The sequence below is a fragment of the Podarcis raffonei genome, chromosome 10, assembly GCF_027172205.1.
Source record: "Podarcis raffonei isolate rPodRaf1 chromosome 10, rPodRaf1.pri, whole genome shotgun sequence".
NCBI lineage: Eukaryota > Metazoa > Chordata > Lepidosauria > Squamata > Lacertidae > Podarcis > Podarcis raffonei.
The window spans coordinates 53088770-53112383 of NC_070611.1; the positions used below are offsets into that span (position 1 = coordinate 53088770).

General features: G+C 39.6%; 2 protein-coding genes across 2 annotated transcripts in view; both read left to right on the forward strand.

The window, feature by feature from the left end:
• The window catches only part of SYCP3 (synaptonemal complex protein 3), a 171808-nt gene that overhangs the window by 22826 nt on the left and 125368 nt on the right, over positions 1-23614 (forward strand). The window lies entirely within an intron of this gene.
• NUP37 (nucleoporin 37) lies at positions 537-22506 on the forward strand. Its single transcript, XM_053405936.1, has 10 exons — positions 537-650; positions 2786-2992; positions 3701-3825; positions 5303-5375; positions 7821-7915; positions 17901-17991; positions 18830-19011; positions 19200-19250; positions 20297-20390; positions 22165-22506. The coding sequence occupies exons 2-10, from the start codon at positions 2837-2839 to the stop codon at positions 22276-22278; spliced, it is 981 nt and encodes a 326-aa protein (XP_053261911.1). The 5' UTR covers positions 537-650; positions 2786-2836; the 3' UTR covers positions 22279-22506.

Below are 23614 nucleotides of genomic sequence, written 5' to 3' on the forward strand. Positions count from 1 at the left end.
TCCCGTTTTTTGTAAATAACTTTTATTTGACTTTAAGAATATATAAACATATAACAAAAGCAATTGAAAAACCATATAAAGATATTACTCTGAATCTCAGGACCCTTCCCCTCCATGGGTCCTAATAACAATGTTTACAACTGCTTATCAGTTCGTTGTCCCTTTTTTTAATGCATCTAAATTGTCCATATTTTTTGTTACTTTACAAGCGTAATTAAAATCCTGCTACACATTTCCATCCAGCATGGGATGTACTACTGCTAGGAGCAAGAAGAGACCAGGGCGTTGTTCGCTGCCCCCGATCAGTTGGCAACCCGAACTTCTAGCAACGCCGTTATTAACGGCCTCCCCCCCCCCGCTCTCCCTCTGCTCGTCCGACAGAGCTACGGCCACCACCCTACTCACCCTGCAGTCGCGGGACAAGAACCGCAGAAGCTGGGACTCGAAAGCCCGGTGGGTTGCTAAGCAACCCTCAGCACGCTCCGCCAACCGGCTGTTCGCGGCGGTTTAATTTCAAACTCGTCGGCACCAGCCAATCAGCATGCGCGGCGCTCCGTGACCCGGAAGAGGTTTGTCGCGGTTGCGGGCAGATACCGGAAGTGCTGAGTTCTGACAAATTCTTCGCGGGAGAGTGCCGCTCAGAGAATGAGGTGCGGAAGTTTGGAATTATTTTTTTTTAATGGTGGGAGATCTTATGAATATTATGCTGGATCAGGGCACGTGCGGTCTAACGGCTGTTTCCAGTCTCTGAGGGGTGGGAGGGTGGAGATCTGCGGAGGTTGCATCGCCTCAGTCTTCAGGGCAGGGGAGAGGTAGATTAAAATTTTTAACATGGAAGCTCAACGCTGTACTGTGCGAGGAATACCTCATCTAGATAGAAACATTGTTCTTAGGGCCGGTTGAAGCGTCTAGGAAAATATGTAGCACGTTTCTGCCTGCGCTGTGTGTTGCACCCCAAGGAAGTACTGGATGGGAACTACGCGTTGCTCAAGATACAGCAGCGGTAACACTGGAAGCCGTTTTGTATTTGATATGAACTAATAGGCTCTCCTTTCTATTTTATATCAAAGGTTGCTGGCATGGAATGTTTATGCACACTTAGGAAGAACCACTTGATAAGCAACTTTCAAATACTGCAGCCAGCCTTGATTTTTCTAAAAGCCTTGCTACTGCCACCTCACTCTGGATATTGTACAGCAGCCTTCCCCAGCCTGGTGCCCTTCAGTTGCTTTGGGCTCCAAAGCCCATCAGCCCCAGTCAGTATGGCTAGGAAACGATGGTTCCAGCCGCAACTATAAAGCGCCAGTTTGGGGCTGGGAGAGGCTGTTGTACAGGCTGCTTCTATTTCTCTCAAAATTGGCACGAGCAGTCAAACCTGAACAGTTATTTTTGAGGTACAGAAGAAGAGTTGTTGTGAAGTAACAGCAACAGGAAAAACTACATGCAAAAAAGACCCACTTCAAATAATGAACAGTAACCTGTTGTGAAAGAATGTTTAGTTTCAATAAGCACTGGCGTTAAATTTTTTAAAAATATCATAGATCTTTCCAAATGGAAATGAGAGAAATGTTTTGATTATTTGCAAAGCCCATGGTAGAATTGTTTCATTTTCTTATATTTATATCCTGCCTTTTTCCCCATCATAGAACTCAAGGTGGTGTACATGTGGTTTTCAGGCTGTCATCCATCCAGGTACTGATCAGATCCCACCCAGCTTATCTACAGTTCATATCCCTTTAGACCACCACCACTGTGTTTTATGCCTTGATTCTAAAGGGTGTTTAAACATTAGGACCATCTATTTCTATGAATATTCCTTCAAAGTAAAACCTTTAGGGGAAAATATAAGATCTTCATATGCCTGAGGAATAGCATCATTTATATATAACTTGATGGTACAAAACTACATATGTATCCAAACATAGTTATCTAAAAGAAATACTTTCCCATTATGGTGCTGTTCTTTTTCCTTTGCAGCACAGTAAGATATGTATTCAGAAGTGAAGCCTAGTCTACACAGTCGCTTGTTTTCCTGTAACTCCTTCTCTTTACCTATCTATAGCCATTCTATTAAACTGTAATACATATATAATAAATATATTCCTTCAGACGAGGAATGAATATATATATATATATATATATATATATATATATATATATTGCATAATACCTACGGTAAATAACATTAAGCACTTTATTTTTAAAAAGATATTGCAGCAAGAATGTATTATTACACTCTGCTTACTATTTCATGTTGTCTGTTGAACTATTTGTATGCTTTATTTAATTCAATTCTGAAAGTTTGTAGGCTGCCCAAGGAGCAAGTTTGATGGGTGGAGTAAAAGTGCCTTAACTAAAAATAACAGAATGAGGTGGACTTTTTAGACCTCAGGTGAAGGATGACATTTTTAAAATGCTGCTATGTGCACAAGACCTTGTATATGTTTTAAAAACCAAAGCTAATATATAAAAAAGGAAAGGTTTAAGCCCAGTCCACTCTTTGCTATGCTGGGTTTTTTTCACTTGTGCAAAGACAAAGTTCAAAACTCTACTCATTATCCAGTCTACTACTTCTGAATTATATTGCATTATATTCCTGTGTGTGTAGACCATATTTATCTTCCATTGATTTCAATGCAACTTCCAAGCATTTTTTGTTAAGTTGAAGCCTCAAACTGCAATTGCTTACTTGAGCAAAAGTGTTATTGGCACAGTGAAACTTAGCTCTGAGTAAAAGCAGATAACTGACAGCCCAATTGTATTCATGTGTGCGTTTACAATTCAGTGCTTTCTCCAACTGAAGAGCCTACTGTTGACTTGAATCCATTTACTGAAGATGAAGCAGGAGAATTCCCGAAGTGCATCCTATACTGTGGAGTGTGAAGATTACGTCCATGTGGTGGAATTCAACCCATTTGAGAGTGGCACTGCAGAATCACTCATTGCATATGGTGGCAATAATTATGTGGTTGTTGGGACCTGCAGGTTCCAGGTTAGTATGCTTCATAGATCTGAAGCTTATTAAGAAGGCATTGTAACTTGAAAACAAATATGGCTATTAGTTTTGAGAAGCTGAAAATGTGAATGATGCACTGGGGAAGAAAATAAGTTCTATGTATAAGTGTGCACAATAATTTTGTAACCATTGGTTGTCATCTTTTTGTCTTTATTGCCAAAGATACCTACGGTGGCATATTACATTTAAAAGGCACAGTCTTTTAAAAAAATAATAATTAAAGAATCATTTATTTGGTTGTTTATTTAACAATATATATTTGCAATGCAGTTTATATTTGATTAGCATTGATTTATTTCTGGGGGAAAGCCCTTCATAAAGCATTCCATAGATAACACTCACTAGTTTGGAATACTTATGAGAGAAACCTGAGGCACCTGGGAGAAGCAGCATGGCTTCTTTAGGATTCCATACATGGGGATAGAATGGTATTGCTGTAACACAGTCCTATGCATGTCTGCTCAGAGGTGTGTCCCTATGCATCTGATATACCTTACCCCCAGGTAATTATATAGAAATGCATGATCTTTCTCATGAGAGGATGTGCACAAAGAATCTGCAATACCATGTAGTCGGGCCCCAAATAAATAAATCAGGGGCCATGTTGTTTGTCAAGTCTATCATATCACAAAATATTTGAGATGTTTTATTACTTGCTCACAAGTACATTGCATGTATCTGTAGGATGAGGATACAGAAGTGGAAGGAATTCAGTATAAAACGCTAAGAGTTTTTCATCATGGGATTAGAGTTGATGTCATTGCATGGAGTCCAGAAACTAGACTTGATGCTTTATCTCCCCAAATACGGTAATGTATCCAGCTAAAATGTAAACTTTCTTGGTCATTTTTTATTGTGCTAATAACACGTCTACAGTCGTACCTTGGTTTTCGAACAGCATAGTTCTTGAAAATTTTGGCTCCCGAATGCCGCAAACCCAGAAGTGACTGCTCCAGTTTGTGAATTGCTTTTGGAAGCCGAATGTCCAACGGGGCTTCCGTGGCTTCCATTTGGCTGCAGGAGCTTCCTGCACCAATCAGGAGCCGTGCTTTGGTTTCCGAATGTTTTGGAAATCGGACAGACTTCCTGAACAGATTCTGTTCAACTTCCAAGGTACAACTGTACTCAGTGAGTTATATGGAGCTTACTCCAAGGTAAGTGTGTGTAGAACTGCAGCCTTAGACAACTGATCCTGGAAAGTCAGTTATGAATGTGATGGATAAACCTCTGTGTTTAAAAACAAATGCTACTGTATATATAAAATAAACTTGACTAATAAAATGTGTGCAGGAACAGGGAATGAAACAATGTGGTGACCTGTCATACAAGCAGTACTGGAGTGTCTTTTGTGAAACAATGCCCATTCTCTGAAAGTCTTAAAGAAATCTGTCCAGATAAGTATTAGCATTAATCTGTAGCAACAAGACTGGTGTGGAGTGGGGGAACTCTGCCAAAGTACCTTTTGTTAAACCAAGTTTTAACAAGTTTTTGTAAGCAGCCTAATTCGTCACATGCAATAATTTGCCAGTACAGAGGGACAGAAGCAATTGGTCCCCTTATGCTATGCTGTGTGCATAGCCAACCCAGAAATACAGAGCCACGTCTGCTATGTGAACGGCACTTTCTCCTGTAGCTTTCCAAGGCAGAAGAAAACTGTTCATGCATTCCATGTGGTGCTGCATTGTGCAGCTGGGTCTGAGAGCCCTGGTCGCCAGGGTAAATTGTCGTTTGCTTATTTCCTCTGAGGCAACTCAGACTTTGGTAAGGTGTCAAAACAGTTTTTGCCTTTTCAGTTTTTGCCTATACTATTTTATGTTAAATCTGATTAAGTTACAATATTAAGCTGAAGAAACTTGAGTAACTGAAACTTGAGTAATTGAAAGTGTTGAATGATATTTAATTATTTGACTAGCACTACTAGCATAATAGGCATTGACTCAGATCCCTTCTTGGGTTTTGTTCCTGCTATCTTCTTAATTTTCTTAAGTGTTTGGCTATCAGCTACAAGTTACATAAATGCTATTGATTAGCTCCATCAATACATATAAGTTGTTCCTAACATACTAACCTACAAAATCAGGAGCGGTATTATTTTCTTTAATTGCAAGTGATTCCTGCCTGGCTGTGATCTAATGTGTATGTCCAGAGAAATATGGCAGCTTGATTATTTTTCATTTTATAATGAGTAATGCAAATTTACTTTGAGAAATCCATCTTTAATAACGTTGCCAACTATATTTCACTTGTATGGAATGACTGAATGTATTGCTTGTCTAATTACCTTAGATTTTGTACTGCAGCTGCTGATAAGAAATTAAGGTTATTCACCTCAGATCTCCAAGAAAATAATGGATATAAGGTGAGGAGAAACAAATTATAATGATAAATGCTATTTTGTGTTTTTTATTTAACATGCCAACTTTTTAAAAGTAAATATTGTTGGAGTGGTAGTTATGAAGTTACATAAATGTTGTAAACCTTAAATCATTTATTTTAACATTTTAAAATAAGTGTGTTCTTGCAGAACAAAACCATTGTATACTACTTAAGGCAAAATTTTAATAAAATGGATAAATGTTTTTTAATTGCTTAGTAATTATTCAGTCTAAAATAGATGCAAATAGGAACATGAAGGTAGAGCAATATATGGCATGCTAAGGAATAAGAATACCAGAAATAATATGCAGAGTGGTGCCTGCATAATTTATGGAAATAATACGCAGGGAACTGTTTTACAAGAAGAAATTAAAATATTGTGTCTGATAAATATTCCTATTGAAGCAGCTACTATTTTATAATTAAATATCACTTTAAACCATGATTAAGTATCACTCTATTGAATAATATTTATCCTTCTTCAAAACAACCTTCCATACATAGCCAAAAAATGTTGAGATTCTACCAGTCATAGTTGTGATAGTTTTAAAACTACAACTTACACTATTGTGATTACGATGGTTTATTGACACTCCCAGATTGAGCTGATAGTTCAAGCTGCCAGAAAGTCTGTACTGGTGCTAGACTTTATATATTAACACTCTGATTTATAACTAATGTCAGTGGAGCTTCTTTGATGAATGATGTTAATCATGTATCTAAACTGTTTGTTTTTACCATATAATTGATGTGAGCAATGCTTATTACAGCTTGATCAGACAAGAAATTGATTTCCATAGGTCCTTGTGTAGTAAAATAAACAGTAGTTTGAATGTCAATTGATTAAACATGTAATTGTTTGAATTGGTAACATGCTGAGACTTGCAAGACTAAATACAAAAATGTATAATGATTATTCCGAAAACACTACAAATTATAACATTATGCTGGTTTGGAATGCCAGTTCTGTAGTATTCCTTCATTTACATTGTTGTCCAGTAGAACTATTTTAGGTGTATGGTTAAAGAAAATGATTGTGTCATCTTATGCTCAATATTAAAACTTTGCTACCCACTTTGTAGACAAAATGGCTAATATGCAGCCAAACATGGCCCAGTTAGTTTAAAAACACCAAGGTAGCAGGTGTTCAGTCTTGTCCTGGTTCTTCTCTTTCTCTGTTTCTGGATCACTGGATCACTCCCACCAATGGAGAGGCTACAGTTGCAGCTTGTATGGGTGATCATCTGCAAGTTGTTTGAACATGCTCATGTCGAAAGCCAGCTTGGAGAAGCTGGAACCTTTGTCTGCTGGTAGTGGTAATGGAGGAATAAAGTGCCAATTGGCTGTAAAAATGTGACTATTTGGCCCTTATTTGAAAGATTATATCTGGATGAATACTTCTCTAACTAGCTATTTCCCTATTCCCAACTTTCCTTCCTAGAAACAACTGTATTTCATTAGTATTCAGACCCCATCAATACAGCTTTTAGATAGTATGAATTTGTCATCCATGGCCACAAGGTCAATCTTTGCTTAGAAATCAGCAGGGTCAGTTACACCCTTCTTGTTCTCAATTATTTTTTCTGCAGCCTTGTTGATTATGAAGTACTAATTATACAGTTATGGGGTCTGCAATGCTTTTTTTGAGCAAATTGTCCGGGAGCATTCTGGCCACTTATAGAACCAGAGAAAGAACCCTCATGGGCCCCTTTCCCTGAACCTGAAGAACAGTGTCTCCCACACTCTCTCACCAAGGCAACTGTGCAGGGACTTCAGCAAATGGGAGGCTATGGGACACAAGAGAAGTGCCTCTAAGAAGGCTAGAGGGTTGGCATTTGAGTTCTCCAAAAGGGGGCAGAGCCCAGGAGGGTGGATTGGAGGCAGGGGCTCAAAAACCTCAGCTCCAATTCCAGTTAGAGCAAATTGCTCACTAAGAGCTCTCCTTGGTGTTGCAATAATTGATCTGCCTTCCCCCTTTATCCTTGGGACCATAATGGGACAATGGTCGTCGTCCTGTCATGCCCTTCTCTATGGCATCCTTTAGCCTTTAGGGCTGCTTTGCTCCAATCCCACTTTTAGTGAGTGTCTGTGGTTGCTAGGTGATGTTTTGTGCAGGTTCCATTGATATGCTCATTTCACAAGGCTGCAGTTAGTGGCTGTTAGGCTGTCATGTTTTGAACTAGCTATCTCCTAAAACAGATAGGTCTCTGAGAGCCTTATTATTATCCGCACACAATTAAAGATAGTTGTTTTATGCTGCAATGCTCTAAATTGCTTGGGTCCAACTCAAGCCATTTCTTTTGTCCCCTGTATCCTACCCTGACAGATAATAAAGATCTTCACTTTACATTTGCTTGCTTGTACCAGTTGTTCTTTAACTTGCTTTGTTTAATTTATAACAAAAAATATTTCCACTTTCTATCAACAGACTTTGGAGGGCCACTCAGATTACATTAATGATGTGGTATTTTCACCTAAAGAAGGTCAGGAAATTGCAAGTGTTAGTGATGACCACACTTGCAGGTATGTATTCTTCTAAACACGTGAATTTAACTCTCTCTACATATTTTAATTAAAACTAGAACATTGATCACTGAAGCAGTTCTCTAAGTATGAACTACGTAATTTCTAAAAGGGTTGATATTTCATGCAGTGCAGTTTTTCAGAAGATTGCATATAAAAACTGACTAAACTTATTTTATTCCCTGTGTACTGCTTTAAAAAATACTGTGTGTTTGTACTTCCCTGCAAATTACTTTTAAAAAAATACTGGCTCACTTTGCTAAATATGGAAAGGAAAAACTTGGAATTGCAGGATTTCAAGCCTTTTTATGGTTTTTTTAAAAAAAAATAATTCATAGAATACATGCATGTATTCTATGAATGTTCATATAGCAAGCATGTGGAGAGTGAGATCTGCATATATAATAAAATATTTGTTGAGAAGAGGGGGACTTGGAAGTTTATACAGTTTTATGAATCAAATAATTTACTACTCACTTGTTCTTGTGTCCATCCAGCATTTGTTTTCTACACACACACACACACACACACACACACACACCTACCTTTTACTTTAACTCCTCATAGGATGATGCCCAACATTGTATGAGCAAGCTTCTGCTTATGCAATGGGACTTACCTTCTCGTCCCTCTCCCCAAATCTGCTCCAGAGTGCCCCCAATTTGGAACTGCAGGGACTGTGTAAAGAGGGAGGAAAAGCCCCGTTCACTAGTGGAAGTATGTTTTACAGGCAAGTGGCCACAGTTGATTTTCACTCATGATGTAGAATGAAACTAGATTTTTAAGTACAGTGGTACCTCTGGTTATGTACTTAATCCATTCCGGAGGTCCGTTCTTAACCTGAAACTGTTCTTAACCTGAAGCACCACTTTAGCTAATGAGGCCTGCTGCCATGCCGCTGGAGCATGATTTCTGTTCTCATCCTGAAGCAAAGTTCTTAACCCGAGGTACTATTTCTGGGTTAGCGGAGTCTGTAAGAAACCTGAAGCATCTGTAACCTGAAGCCTCTGTAACCCGAGGTACCACTGTATAGTGAAGTTAACAACAATTACATAGGCTGCAAGGGACGCGGGTGGCGCTGTGGGTAAAACCTCAGCGCCTAGGGCTTGCCGATCGCATGGTTGGCGGTTTGAATGCCCGCGGCGGGGTGAGCTCCCGTCTTTCGGTCCCAGCTCCTGCCCACCTAGCAGTTCGAAAGCACTCTTAAGTGCAAGTAGATAAATAGGTACCGCTTTATAGCGGGAAGGTAAACGGCGTTTCCGTGTGCTGTGCTGGTGCAGGCTCGCCAGAGCAGCTTCGTCACGCTGGCCACGTGACCCAGAAGTGTCTTCGGACAGCGCTGGCCCCCGGCCTCTTAAGTGAGATGGGCGCACAACCCTAGAGTCGGACACGACTGGCCCGTACGGGCAGGGGTACCTTTACCTTTACATAGGCTTCAAACTCTCTCCCTCAATGAGGGCCTGCTCTACACAGACTGAAGCAATGTATTTGGTTAGTACTGCTGTCTAGTAGTTGCTGAGCATGAATACATTCCCCATCACTCGTTGTAGCACTTTCCTCCAAGTCATAATTTCCATGTGGTAGGAAAATGTTGTAGTTCTAGTACGTTCCTGCATAACTGCTGCTTTTTGTTCAGGGTTTTATTTTATTTTAATTTTTTGCCACTCCCCATTTTTCTTTGCTGGCCTATTCGTTATTTGGACAGTTAGGATGGATACATGCTGTAAGAACTGAAAGAAGAGCTATACCCAAGGGTATTCTAGGCCGCTTTCCCTCTTTGCTCCTCTCATCACAGCCTCTGCCAAAACATGTTGTTCTGGGAGTCATCCTGCACATTCAAAAACCGTTTCAGCCTTTTGGCAGTGGTTGTGCAGTGTTTTTTGTCTTTTATTCTCAGCGGTCTTCCCTTCCTTCACCCCCCCTTTACCCCTCATTTTGCAGTACTTCAGCAGTAAGACCAGGCTAAATTATTTTTCAAAAGAAATGTAGCTTGCCTTATCCTAAAATATGCTCAGGCTATATAAACACATGGAGTGTACCAGCTGTTTTGGCAGTGTGATGTTAAGAGGCCAAGATACTGCCCTAGTGTTGATTGGAATGTTAACTTTAGTATTGGAATGCTAGTTTTGTTTGTAAATAGAGCATTTAACATTTTAGTTGTATGTTTTTAATAGAAAAGTAATTATTTAACTTTTACCTGTGGTAGAAAAATCACCCGGAATATATAAACGCTTTGTTTTCCAATTGTAAATAAATCTTTTCTCTCTCTCTAAAGACATGAACTTACAATGTTCACCAATTTAGCTGTTATGTACTGTAATGCTTTACTAGGGAATATTTGGACTTGGATTAAAGATTGTGACATAAGGAGAATATTTGCTGATCCTTGGATTCTAGGGTTTCTGCCCACTTTTTGTTGTATTCAAATGTGTCCTACAGATGTGATCCATTCCCCCCCTCCCCCGTTTAGCACTTAATCATTACAAAGAACCGGACAATATGCAAGTTTGTGACTTGCTACAGTATCTAGGCATCTCAGAAGCAGAGTAAATTTCTGAAACAAAAGTATTACCTGATCCCTTATAACTTAGTTGTTAGCATTAATCATAATATATGCTCACTTTGCATAATTGTTCTGCTGTGAAACACTTCGTAACAAATGCCAAGTATTTTCTGCTTGTCATTTTTGATTACTGTGCCCAGGAAGGGCCTATTGCTAGACTGTAAATTCTTTAGAAATGAAATCATTGTCTTTAAAAAAAGAAAAGAAAAAGAGATCATAGAAATTTTAAGGTCACTGTAGAGAATCAAGTTCAGGTTGTAAGGATAATCAGGCTTGCAGTATGAGAGAAGGATAAAAGTACTTTCAGCATTTTTTCACATGTGGCATTTCACTCGCCTCCCAAAGATTACATATTGGTTCTTCACTTTTCTTTAGACGCTTTGCTGTATGTAAGTTAAAACAATATAGCAGCCTTGCAAAGAAGTACAAAAAAATTACTATCCCAAAAAAAGTTTTACTTGCCCACCTGTGCAAAAATTAGCTATGTTAGAGCAGTTGTTATAACATCTAAGCCAGCTCTCCCCAACCTGATACTTTCCAGTTATTATTGGACTGCAACTTTAAAGTCCCAGTTAGCCAATGGTCAGGGATAATGGGAGTTATAGTCCAACAATATCTGGATGGCACTAGATTGGGGAAGCTTGGTCTATGGAGTGGGCTTCTTGCATCCTTAGTGGCCACTGCCAGTGGGAGGAGCTGCAGGCTGTCCAGCTACCTGTGTGAGGAGAATCTCTGTCTCCGGGTCAGAAAACATTTGGCATTACCTGGCCCTGGTTGGCAAATAACACACTTCCAAGGGGTTTATTTCTGTTTCAGACCTTTTAAAGACCAGCAGGCAGCTAAGGACTAGGGAGAAGACCTTTTGTACCCCTAGCACTTAATCAACACTGTGGTTTGGGGGTTTTTTATGTAATTTTTTGTGTGTGTTGATTTTATCTTAGTTGCCATGGAGAACAGATATAATAGCTATTTTGTGGGCTGAAGCTGAAAAAATGCCCCTACTTTTAAAAGCTTCCCTGTCTGGCCATCTGGAGGCCAAGTCTTACTTGCCACAGGCAACCAGGTGAGTGCCTATAAACAAGTTGGTGAGAGAAGTGCCAGTTACTTCTTCAGCACTTGAATAGTCAGTGCCTTGCGTTGTGAAGTGTGCAGTTTAAATGCAAACTTGCAGTTCTCCCATGCAACCCTGACATCCTTTTATAAGGTTCCTTCTGATATGGAGACCTGAATGCACTCCAGAATTTTGCATTCCCAGGGTTAACAAGGACAGCCAAGATAAAGAAAAGATACAGTTTATTGTAGCAAAAATGGAATTAGCATATTCATTGAAGATATTAAACAGACTCTGTGAATAGCACTCTAGCAACAGGCTACATTTAAAGGAGTTTAAAATTACTACAATAGTTTTAAATAATTAAAATGGTTTAAAAGGCATCGCTTTTAAAAGTATGCATGAAAATACATAGAAAAGCTAGGATGTAGTCAAATTGATCAGACAAGCAGAATGGGAAAGATGTTGGCTGGAGCAAAGAGAAGAGAGGCTTGTCTGAATGGAGAGATGAGATGAATGATGACTAGAACAACTTGCTCTAGAAAGAGAAGAGGTGAAGAAGGAGGTTTGAACTGTGATTTTGTGAGTCTTTGGGAAAGGTTTTAGGAAGAAAACAAGTGAGAGACTTTGGGGCAACAGCTGAGAGTATAAGTTCTGTTTTTGCAGTGGGTGGCTATGGGCAACGAGTAACAGAGAATACGAAATTCTGGGGTGAGACACCCAAAGCATAGCAAGGGAAGGAAGAGGAGGTTTCCCAAGAAACAGGGATTTGATAGGTGAAGGGGAGAGAGTGTAATGGTTTGGGCATATGATAGACTGGCCTGTGAAGTGGTGGTGGGGGGAGTAGTACCTTATTTCTGTGGTGCTGGAGTTGAGTACGGTGGAGGAGATGGTACCTCTTCAGCAATAGAAAGGGGATGAGATAAAAAGAAATGGGTGGGGGAGTAAACAGGAGACCTATGCAGGAAAATGAGTTCTCTTTGGTATCCAAAGTGATAAGGGAGGATGGCAGAGATTTACAGTAAAGGAGACAGCAATCAGTGCATCTAGCAGGTGATACAACTCATCTTTCTTGACTGTGCCCTGCCTAAGTTACTCTCCAGGCCAGAACAGTACTTCTGTGAAGCAAAGCCTGGGATCAAGAGAGGCTCATCTGTGTTTGTACATGGACATTTTTCTCTGGCAGCTCTTGGGATGATATTTTAGAGGACACACACACACACACACACACACACACCCGTCTTCAAGGGGATGCTGTTCGGAGGGCAGCTGCTGTAATCGGGTGGGGGGACAACATATTTATGGAGAACACATTGGGTTGTATCCAACAAAGTTATACTCTGAGTAGTTAGCCATGCCCATTTATTTCAGTGGGGGCTATTCTGAGTAGGGCTAGTGTTGAAAGTAGCCCTTTATGTGGTGCTTTTGCTCCAGGCCAATATAAAATATGATAGGGAAGTTCTAAATGTATTTCCTTAGAAAAGGAGCCTCTTGAAATCACTGGGAATTACTTCCATAGATAGGTAATATTAAGCACAGGAAGTCCTGACAATCTAAAACCTGTACTTAAGCTTTCTTCCCAGGTTAGTAATAATTTAGCAGTTTTCAAATAGAGCTTTCCAAATATGCATTACATGTGCCTCTGAATCAAGCCATCTCCCAAACGCAGTCAAAATGCCTGCAAAGAAACATCTGTTAAGGATGGTCCATATAATATGAATTATGACTTCTTTTGATTTAACAAGAAGGGAGGAAGGAGGGATTGTCGTCATAATTTGTGGTTGCCTGGAAATCTGAACTAAACACTATTAAGAAAGTATATTCCAGTTTATAAAAATTCTCCAAAACTAAAACTTGGATGTGCATGAAAATGTTGACTAAATGCCTGAACTTAAACGTTCTATTTGCATAGTTTTATGCTTCCTTTGGTACAAACCTCTGCCCAGTATTTTTTTTATTACTGCTTTGATTTTTCTTAATAATTCATTTTTTCTTTTCCCTATGGATTCTGCGGCCTTTCAGTGATTGAACAATTGTTTTCAATGTTGCCTGCCTCTTATCAGCCTGCCTTCCATCAAGAGCTCTGTGCTTAGGTGGACTGTAGAGGGGGAAACAAAGGAGAGCAAATTATCATTTTTATTGTTTAGCATCTGCAGTCAGTTTGTTGTAGCAACTAACATTGCAGTCCTATTTGCTCCTGATCTGAATTTTACCTGTTTTTTGTGCAGTTAAAATGGAGAAAATGGCAGGATGTTTCATTGTTAACAAACATGCCATATCTCAACTTTGAACTATCCTAATTTATTCAAAATTAAGTGCTCCTTGAATACATGACAGAAAATCTACATATGGAAGATTTATTTTTAGTTTATTTATTTATTTATAAAACATTTATATACTTCTGTATCATTAAAATGTATCACAGCCGTTGGCAACAATATAAACACATAAAACCAGACGATCATATAAAGTTAAAAACAAGAGCAAAAAGAAACAAACCTCAATAGTCCATTGTGGGGTGTACTCTTAATTGCCTGCATAGACCTGGTGGAATAGATTTTTTTTTTAGCAAGGGTTTAAAAGCTGGCACAGAAGGTGCCCGCTGAATATCTATTGGCAGGGTGTTCCACAGGACCGGCCAATGATACTAAAGGCTCGATTTCTCGTTGTTGTCAAATTAGCCTCACCAACTCAGGGAACAACCAAAAATGCCCCTGCGGATGATCTTAGTGATTGAGCTGGAATATGAGGGTTCAGGCGATCCCTGAGGTATCCTGGATCCAAGTTGATCAGGGCTTTGTAAATCAATGGAAGAGCCTTCAAGTTGGCTCGGTAGCAGATGGGCAGCCAGCACAGCTGTTTTAACAATGGTGTCACATGTTCTTGACCAAATGCTCCCATCAGCAATCTGGCTGCAGCATTCTGTACCAGCTGGAGCTTTCAAACCAGACCCAAGGCAGACCCACATAGAGCACATTCAGTAATTTAGCCTTGAGGTTACCAATGCATGGACTGCAGTGGACAGGTTATCCCTGTCCAGGAACAGTAGTAGTTGACAAACCAGACAAAGCTGGTGAAAGGCATTCATAGCCACAGAGGACACTTGGTATCCAGGACTACCCCCAAACTACACATTTGCTCCTTCAAAGGAAGTGCAGCCCCATCCATAACAGGTAACTTGCTAGTTTCCTGAACATGGGAACCACCCATCCAAAAAGCCTTTGTCTTCCCAGGATTCAAACACAGTTTATTGTCCCTCATCCAGGCCATCAGTGCATGCAGACACTGTTCCAGAGCTTTCACAGGCTCTCTTGATTCAGATGTTATGGAGAAGTAGAACTATATATCATCGGCATACTGGTGACACCTCACTCCAAAACTCCTAATGACTGCACCCAGTGGCTTCCAATGGTTAATCAGTCTCTTCTAGGAATACCTCAGTTGCTGTGCAACCACCCTCTCCACCACCTTTGCCAAGAAAGGAGTATTGGGTACTGGTTGGACTTTTTGAGTAGTGGATGCAGTGGGCACCACTCCATCACACAATGATGCATTTACCATACCTAATAAGCCAGGGTGGACAAGGATCTAATGAGCAGGTGGTCGGGCACATCACTGGCACCATCTTGTTCACATCCTCAGACCTCATCAACCAGAAATGGTCCCACAACATCAGGCTCAATGTTGCATTGGATGCCTCGGTTTATACTGTCTCAGTTGTTGTTTAGTCATGTCTGACTCTTCGTGACCCCATGGAACAGAGCACACCAGGCACTCCTGTCTTCCACAGCCTCCCGCAGTTTGGTCAAACTCATATTCGTAGCTTCGAGAACACTGTCCAACCATCTTGTCTTCTGTCATCCCCTTCTCCTTGTGCCCTCAATCTTTCCCAACATCGGGGTCTGCTACTGTCTCAGTAGCAGCATCTAAATCACAGTGGAGCCAAGCAACTTTATCCTCAAAGTGTTTAGCCATCCAGTTACAGTGAGTTCCCATGTGTTCCAGAGGTCTGCCCCGGTCAGGAGCAACAAGCCTCTGGACCACGTGGAACAGCTCCGCCAGAGGGCTCCTCAAGAATGCAGTGGAGGCAACAGCGTAGGATCTTTTTGCTGCCTTCATCACCACATGGTCAGGTGGCTTCAACTTCTGGTCCATCCCTCTCCCAGCCTGGCAGGGCTTTGCATCCCCTTTGGATTTCCCCTCTTCCTTTGGGTTGATCTTTCTGAGGCCAACTACCAAGAACTTCATAGTGGAACTGTGGTTCAATGTGGAACTTCCCAGTTCTTCAGCTCATACTGTGTCAGCTTTCATGTGACTGCACGTGCATCTATTAGGTTTATATGTGCTTTTCTTTTTTTCTGGCATAGAGATCTGGTCATCTACAAAATGTGTAGTATCTGAAGGGGCTCCAGTAGGACTGTATTGTAGTTGGGGCGGTGGTAAAGGTTGTTGGGCGTATTTTGCTCTCAGAGGATGTTCTGTTACTGAACATGATCTTTATACATCCACGAAACATAAAGCAGATACAGGCCTGACACTAAAGCATAAATCAGAAAAATATTGCTGCCTGCACCTCAACTCCTTTGCCTTTGAGAAAGGGACATGATGTTCCCTGGCCAAAATGATTCACCATCTTGAATTGTACTACGCTCCTCTTCCCTGCATAGTAAACACATCCAGAAAGTGTTGATTTGACTTGGAAAGACCTACAAGGCAAAACCTTTGGCAGCAGAAGAAAGGGCTTTGTCTGTAAATTACCTAATCAAGTAGATATTCTTTGTTTTCACAAAATGTGGAGTTTTTAAAAATAAGGATGCTGATCTTTCCAAATTTGGAGGCCCTAGGATTTTTGCAGGGAAAACAAATATTTGATCTGTTGAGGTTTGGCACAGAAAGGCTCGCACTGTTAATTAATTGTATTTATTTTATTTCACATCTATTTTGTCTAGACTTGACTAGACATTTTACTAAAGAGTGTGTTCCGATGCTGATATAAACTTTTCACAGCCCTGGTGAGAAATGAACTCAAAAGATCTCTAAGCAAAACTTAACTTATAAAATATTTTGCTATTTGGTATCTTTTAACGGAAAGTTAAATTGAACATTTTCACTTAAACATTTATGAACAAGAATACTTAACACCATGGTAAAATTACGCAATTAAGTCAAGTGAAAATCTATATTTGATATCATTTTTACATATTGAATGTGGGAGGATTATCCAATTGGTCATAGTCCTATTTTTCCTATAATCCAAGTTATCGTATTTTTAAAAAAATTGTTATAGTTAAGACATACTTTGCAGACACCCCACAGCAGCCTTCCCTAATCAGGAGCATGACTGTGCTTGCTAGGACTGATGGGAGTTGTAGTCCAAAAATTTTGGAGGCCACCAGTTTGCAGAAGACAGCCTTCTTTGAACAGCGTCCTGTTGCATAAATCTGTGAACTGAAGAGCCTGCAAATGCGAGGGAGATAAATGGGAGGGCATCTGCCTACAGTGTGGAGAAGTGAAACAAAGAGGGTAAATCATAAGCTCTTTATAACTTGCAGGGGTATAAAACACTGCAGAAGAAATAGGAAGGAAATGGGTACATTATAGGGTTATTCAAAGACTGCCCTTGACATATATAGCAGGCCACTTTGCAAAGTGTTACTGAAGCCACCTCCACGTTTTAACAGAAATCTTACAAAGGAAAATGCTTAAAAAGGAAATGGACATGTCATCTCCTGCTACCCCTCCCTCAGTTCCATAGCCTTTATTAACTAGAGTATTTGGTGTGTTGGTTTGGAATTTCCTCCTCTCAAAGATTATCTTGTAGGATTTATTTTCTCTCCTACAACTCCCACCCTACATCTTGAAAATGCGGATATAAATGAATCTTTTTGGCTAAAGTATGGGTTGTATTTTATTATTATCCCTTTGTTATATAGTGATGTACTTTACTGTAAAGTTCATTTATAGATTTATTGTAGCATTTTTTTATTGTCGGATTGTTTTCACATTTGGTTGTCTTGATGCTGTATTTGTTCATGTCTTATGTGAACTCCTTTGAACTTCCTACTGAAGGCAACAAAAGAGTTACAAATAGGTGGCATGATCTCTGTCTTAGAGAAATAATAAATACCTACTGTGTAGTTTTTTTCCTAAAACCTCTCCTATAGGATACCTACCACCTCTCCATATGTGTTTTCTCCATCTATCTAATTTAAATGTTAATTGGCTAGCATATCCTGTCTTCTGCCAACTGAATTTAAGGTCAAAAACAGCACAGTTCTTCCCCGTTGTAACAACTTTAATGAGGTGGTTGTTCTAAACTGGGCATGGTATGAAACCTTTTTTTAGAACTCGACTGTTCTTTGGTTTTTTAGGGTCTGGGACCTGGAAGGAAACTTGACCACTGACTTTGTTCTACGTTCTCCTGGAGTGAGTGTGGGCTGGCATCCTGAAGATGCATTCAAGGTCAGTACGCTACAGGCAATTTTTCCTTGGTGAAGCACCTTTGATTTACCGGGAGTTAGTCATAGGTCACAAAACTGAAGCTTGTCTGAATTCGATCGTTTTTTGAACAATCTAAAATGCCGTCTCCAAAGCCAACATGAGATAACTCATTCCTATCCCCCAGCAATATGAAAGTATTCACAGACTTATGAATCAGCATCTTTTAAGCACTGCAGCAGGCTGAAGTCTGTGTCATGGCACAACAGAATGAACTGAATCGTCCTGGTACCTGATCCTACAAAAGAAGTCCAAGCTCTCCAGATAGTTAAACCACCCATGAGTTCTTCAAAATAATATAGTTAAAGTAGGGCAGGGGTTCATGAAGTGTAGATGATCTTTGTATGGAGACATTACTTGTGGTCACCACTGATCTTCCCCCAAGGTGGTCTGGGATACACTGTGGAGGGGCTTATTCCAGACTTTGGGGAAAGTTGTAATGCCTGAAAGCACAGGACAAAATTAGAGATCAACCTGGCCTATCCGTCCCCAAGTTCAGGACTGGGGAGAGGGGGCAGGTCTTCATCCAGAGATACCTGGATAGTACCAAGGCATGGAGCAAGCCAAAGATGTGACCTCTTGTTTTGGGAAAAGGTGGGTCAGTCATTTACTTAAGTTTTACACCTTGGAAATTGAGTCCCTAAAAGGGCAGTGTGAACAAGATAGGGTTTGTAAAATATAAATCCCTTAGCTGATCTTGTAATATTTATTACAGGGATTCAGGTTTATTTAGGTTTGGGAAGTAAAAATTTAAGGTTTGCTGTTCAAAAGTTATTGTAACCTCATTTTACTTTTCTTTTAGTTAATGGTTGCAGAAAAGAATGGAACAATACGATTCTATGATCTCGTCACCCGCCAAGCTATTTTGTCTCTCACAACTGATCAAACACCACTGATGTCAGCAAACTGGTGTTTAAAAAATACTTTTAAAGTTGGAGCAGTTGCTGGAAATGACTGGTTTATCTGGGACATTACTCGATCTAGGTATTTTTATCAAAAGCTTTGCTCTTTTTTCTATTTGTGTAACCCGTTCTTAAACTTTTACATTCATATAAACATAGGGGGTAACTATGTCAAAGATGAATGATCAATTCCTTTTCTGGGGTTTTTATAACTGTCCTATAAACTGAAGTGTGGGTATCACTTAGAAATTGTTCTGTTTTCTTTTACAGTTATCCTTTGGATAAGAGACCTGTCCATGCAGATAGAGCTAGGTTATTCAGGTATTTGTCCTAAACTGCATCTGCTGAAGTGGGCTCTACTCTATGAATTTTTTTGTTAGGGATTGTTTGTTTTTGTCCTACATGTAGTATTTACTTTTCAGAAATACTATGCAGCTTCTCTTTTTGTAAGTATACCATGAATAAATTGTTAGTATTTGCCCTGGTCTATTAGTCTCTTGAAGAATAAGACTGTAACATGAGAACGAGTAAGTAAAGTTGCTGGAAAGTTGAGAGCCAGTGTGGTGTAGTGGTTAAGAGCGGTAGTCTCGTAATCTGGTGAACCAGGTTCGCATCTCCGCTCCTCCACATGCAGCTGCTGGGTGACCTTGGGCTAGTCACACTTCTCTGAAGTCTCTCAGCCCCACTCACCTCACAGAGTGTTTGTTGTGGGGGAGGAAGGGAAAGGAGAATGTTAGCCGCTTTGAGACTCCTTAAAAAAGGGAGTGAAAGGCGGGATATCAAATCCAAACTCTTCTAAAGGGAGAACTGCGACACACCTTAAAAATATTTTTAACAAAAGCATTGCCTTCTAAATAATCAATTAAACATTTTTTTTGGGGGGGAGAAGAGTCTTTGAGGTAATATGTAATAGTAAAAACCTTAATTGAGAAGCAGCTTATAGCAATCAAGTAAAAACGAGGTGGGGAGGGGGAGAAAATTATTTTTAAACAAGCAATATACTATTGCTTTTTTCCATATATATCTGATAGTCCTACAGATCAATTTTGATTTCTCACTTTGTGAGACAGTAATACATATAAAGTATTTGCTGCCTGCATGATTGGTTGTAGGTGACGTTTATACTTATAGATGCAGAAAAAAAGATGTTTGCGTATACATGTGTAAATCCATATATACACATTCTCCCTTACTGGGAATCCCCCAGTCAAATTTAAACATTCTCTTGAGTCTCAAGTGCTTTACTCTCATTGAAATCTATTAGATTCATGGGTGCTAACTTTGACTGTATTACAACCTGTGTATTTAGTATACTCTATTTTAATATTTCCTTTAAGAACATTTGTGGTTTGGGCTTCTGTATATAGGTGGTCCCGAGTCAATGAAAACTTGTTTGCTACAACTGGCTATCCAGGCAAAATGACCAGCCAGCTTCTAGTCCATCATTTGGGACATCCTCAGGTAAAGTTCATGCAAATATAACATGCAGAATAGCATTCTTACCTCCTCCCGCATAACAGAAAGATAAAATGGGCTCTTTCTAAGAACTTAGCACAATTGCAAGGCAGATAAGACACAGTCCAGTGTGGAGGTTTTTGTTCTTTCGTCTTGTGTCTCAAAATGAATATAAGTGGACTCAGTGTACTTTGAAACAACCTTATCAGAACATCTTGAGGAACACTGTCTGCAACTGTAGTGTCCAGAATAAAGGGGATGAAAAGCTCATAGGCTGTGATCCAATGAGCTACTTTAGATGTGATCAAGGGTTTAGGCATGCCCAAGGGATTTTTTTACTTTCTCCTTTTAAATGGCAAACCCACCTGCCATATTGCAAACTGTTTTTGTTTTGTTTTTTTAAATTGCCTCATTTTCAAAAACAATTTGCCAGATTGCATGGAGGCCTGCTGTTCAAGAAGCAGGCACATCAGAACGAAATCTGGATTCCATTGGCTTCACAGTGTAATAGTCAATTAGAAGTTTTGTGACACTGTGATTGACTCTTTTTGAAATGATACCTCCACTCCTGAGGCTTCATCTAATTTCCGTTGTCTGTACAATTTAAACTGGCTATAAAACTGAACTTTAGAGAAGAATGTCCATTAATATACTGGGGAAAAAACTTTTTTAATTGCCTGAATATTTGCACTCAAGCCCCCGACTTTCTGTCTCAGAAAGGAGTGCAAGGATGAAGGGACTCATGTACACATATGTGTATTGCACATCATATGTTACATACACATGGGGAGCATGCATAAAGGCAGTTCCAATGTCCTGTTTGCAGGACTTCAAGCAGGCAAATTTTGAACCTGTTACTGAAGTCAATGAGATGATAGCTTGTGAAAAGCAAAATGTGTGCCAAGTTTAACTGAATTTAAGGCAGGTAGTATAGGTTCTTATTTTATTATTTTTAAATGTATATTATTTAAATTGAATAGTTTACATCATATTCACCCATGAATGGCCCTAAAAGACCAGCAGGTAAAAGGAGCAGATTCCAGATTAAAAAGCAAAACTTTTAAAACCTGGGGGTATGAAAAAAAACTCTGCATCCAGTACTGAAAAGACAACAAAGGGTGTGCCCAGGCAAGCCACTCCTTTCTTTTAATTTTTTAATCCATGGTTTATTAGGGTTTGCACATTATTACATTATTGGTTCAGGATGCTTGAGACAGCCACCTTGCACCTGGACAAGCCCAGCTTCTCTCCAAAGCAGCCTGCTTTAACCTGAGAGTCTCCTGAATCTAATATACACCCTAACACAGACTATAAATTTGGAGAGTGAGTGGGTCTTGGTAGTTCTTGGGTAAGAAATTTGAAATATTTCCATCTACGCTTGAGCTGGCACAACAAACTTTTGTGAAGGGGTAGTAACAGGACCAGACTGAAGCAGTTGCTTCAGAGTGCAGGTCCTATAGATGCAGTGCCAGACTTGTAGGAAGATATTGGGGGGGGGGGACTCCCAATTTATTTAAAAGGGCTTGGGACTGGAGACATTTCCAGTGGCTTTTGGCTCTTATAACCCTTTCTTTAAGTCATTCTCTTCTGGCTTCTTGCTGCAAGTTTACAAGCAAGTTCCCCTGAGATATATGAAAACAATTTGGAAGGCAAATGCAGGAGGTGATTGCTGGGTCATAGCATTGCAGCTGAAGAGTTCTTTAGAAATGATTTTAAAATTTATGTCTTGTTGTGCTCTAGATGTAAGATATCTAATCTCCCTCTCTCTCTCTCTTTCCAGCCCATTCTTATCGGTTCTGCACCTGTAGGATCTGGCTTAACATGGCATAGAACACTTCCATTATGTGCAGTGGGTGGAGATCATAAACTTTTTTTCTGGATGACAGAAATGTAACCATTTATATAAAATCTGGGATTTTAACGTGAAGATATTAAATTAAACATATTTTATATCGCTGTTTACTTGCCAAATGATAGATATACCAAATGACTGCATACGAGGAACGAAGAATCTTTGCTGTACTTTTTCTTTTTCAAGGCTACAGATGCAACCAGCTCCATCAAAGCAGGTTTTTTTTGTTGGGGAGGGGAGTTTGTAATAAAATATTATTGTCTCTCTTGAGCAAGATGTATTGTTTCTTCACCTTGAAGACAGGCCAGCTAAAATGTTAAAATTAAAGTTATGCATTTGGTCTTGGTGGGGACGGTATACCTAAAACCTTCCGTGCAAATCTTGTAGAAATACAGGGAAACATTTTCTTGTTCAGTTCTCATTTATTCAGTAAGGGTGCACATGAGAAACATTCCAGATATTAAGGTACTATTAGCTCGACACATAATATGGTTATAATTCAGATATTTATATTCTCGCTAGAGAACCAGACCAGTGTACTAGATAGGGTGCTCTGTTTGAAATGGAAAGGTCCTGGTTCAAATCCGTGCTCAGACATGCACTCAATGGGCAGGTAAGTTTTTCTCAGTCTGGCTTAAGTAATTAAATATTGTGGGAAGTGGAAGAGAGCAAATAGAATAACCCTCTTGCTCCTTGGGTGTAGAATACAGTTGTGATAAATAAGTAAAATTGTATGTAAAGACTAGCTAAAAATAATCTCTTTTTTTACCTATGGTCAAACCTGTTCATCAACTGATTTGCTTCTAGGTGCCTTAGGTATGCTGGATGATGGGTGTGATGTGCCTTCCACCCCCCATCAAATTGCCTTAACCTTTTGCCAGCTCCATCTAATCACATCTGTCTACTAGTGGGTAAACCAGTCTACTTCACACGTAAGGGAGGGCGAACAAATTGCTAATATTTTAAATGAAGTTCAAAGGTAATCTTAGAATTGTTTAATGAGACAATAGAACCTAGATTTCAATCATGGAAGGAAAAAAATAAAGTCAATTTTTGAAAGAGAAAAGGGTGCATGGATGGAAGATAATCAAGATAATCTTCTACAAATCTATGATTTGCCTCTTGAGAAACATACCTACAAACTCAAATACAAAGACTGAACTCATTGCCAGATCCCAAAAATATGTGAAACGGTGTAGTGGGACACTTTGTGTCTTTGGTAGCAAAAAATATTGTCCTAGGTCCAGACAGACGATTAGCTTTTACAAAACAAGTCCAAGATCTCCCAATAGTTAAATCTACCCATGTGTTTTTTGAAATTAAGAACTGCATGTTATTTCCAATTCATTTGAATTTACCAGAGAATTTACTGGAGCAC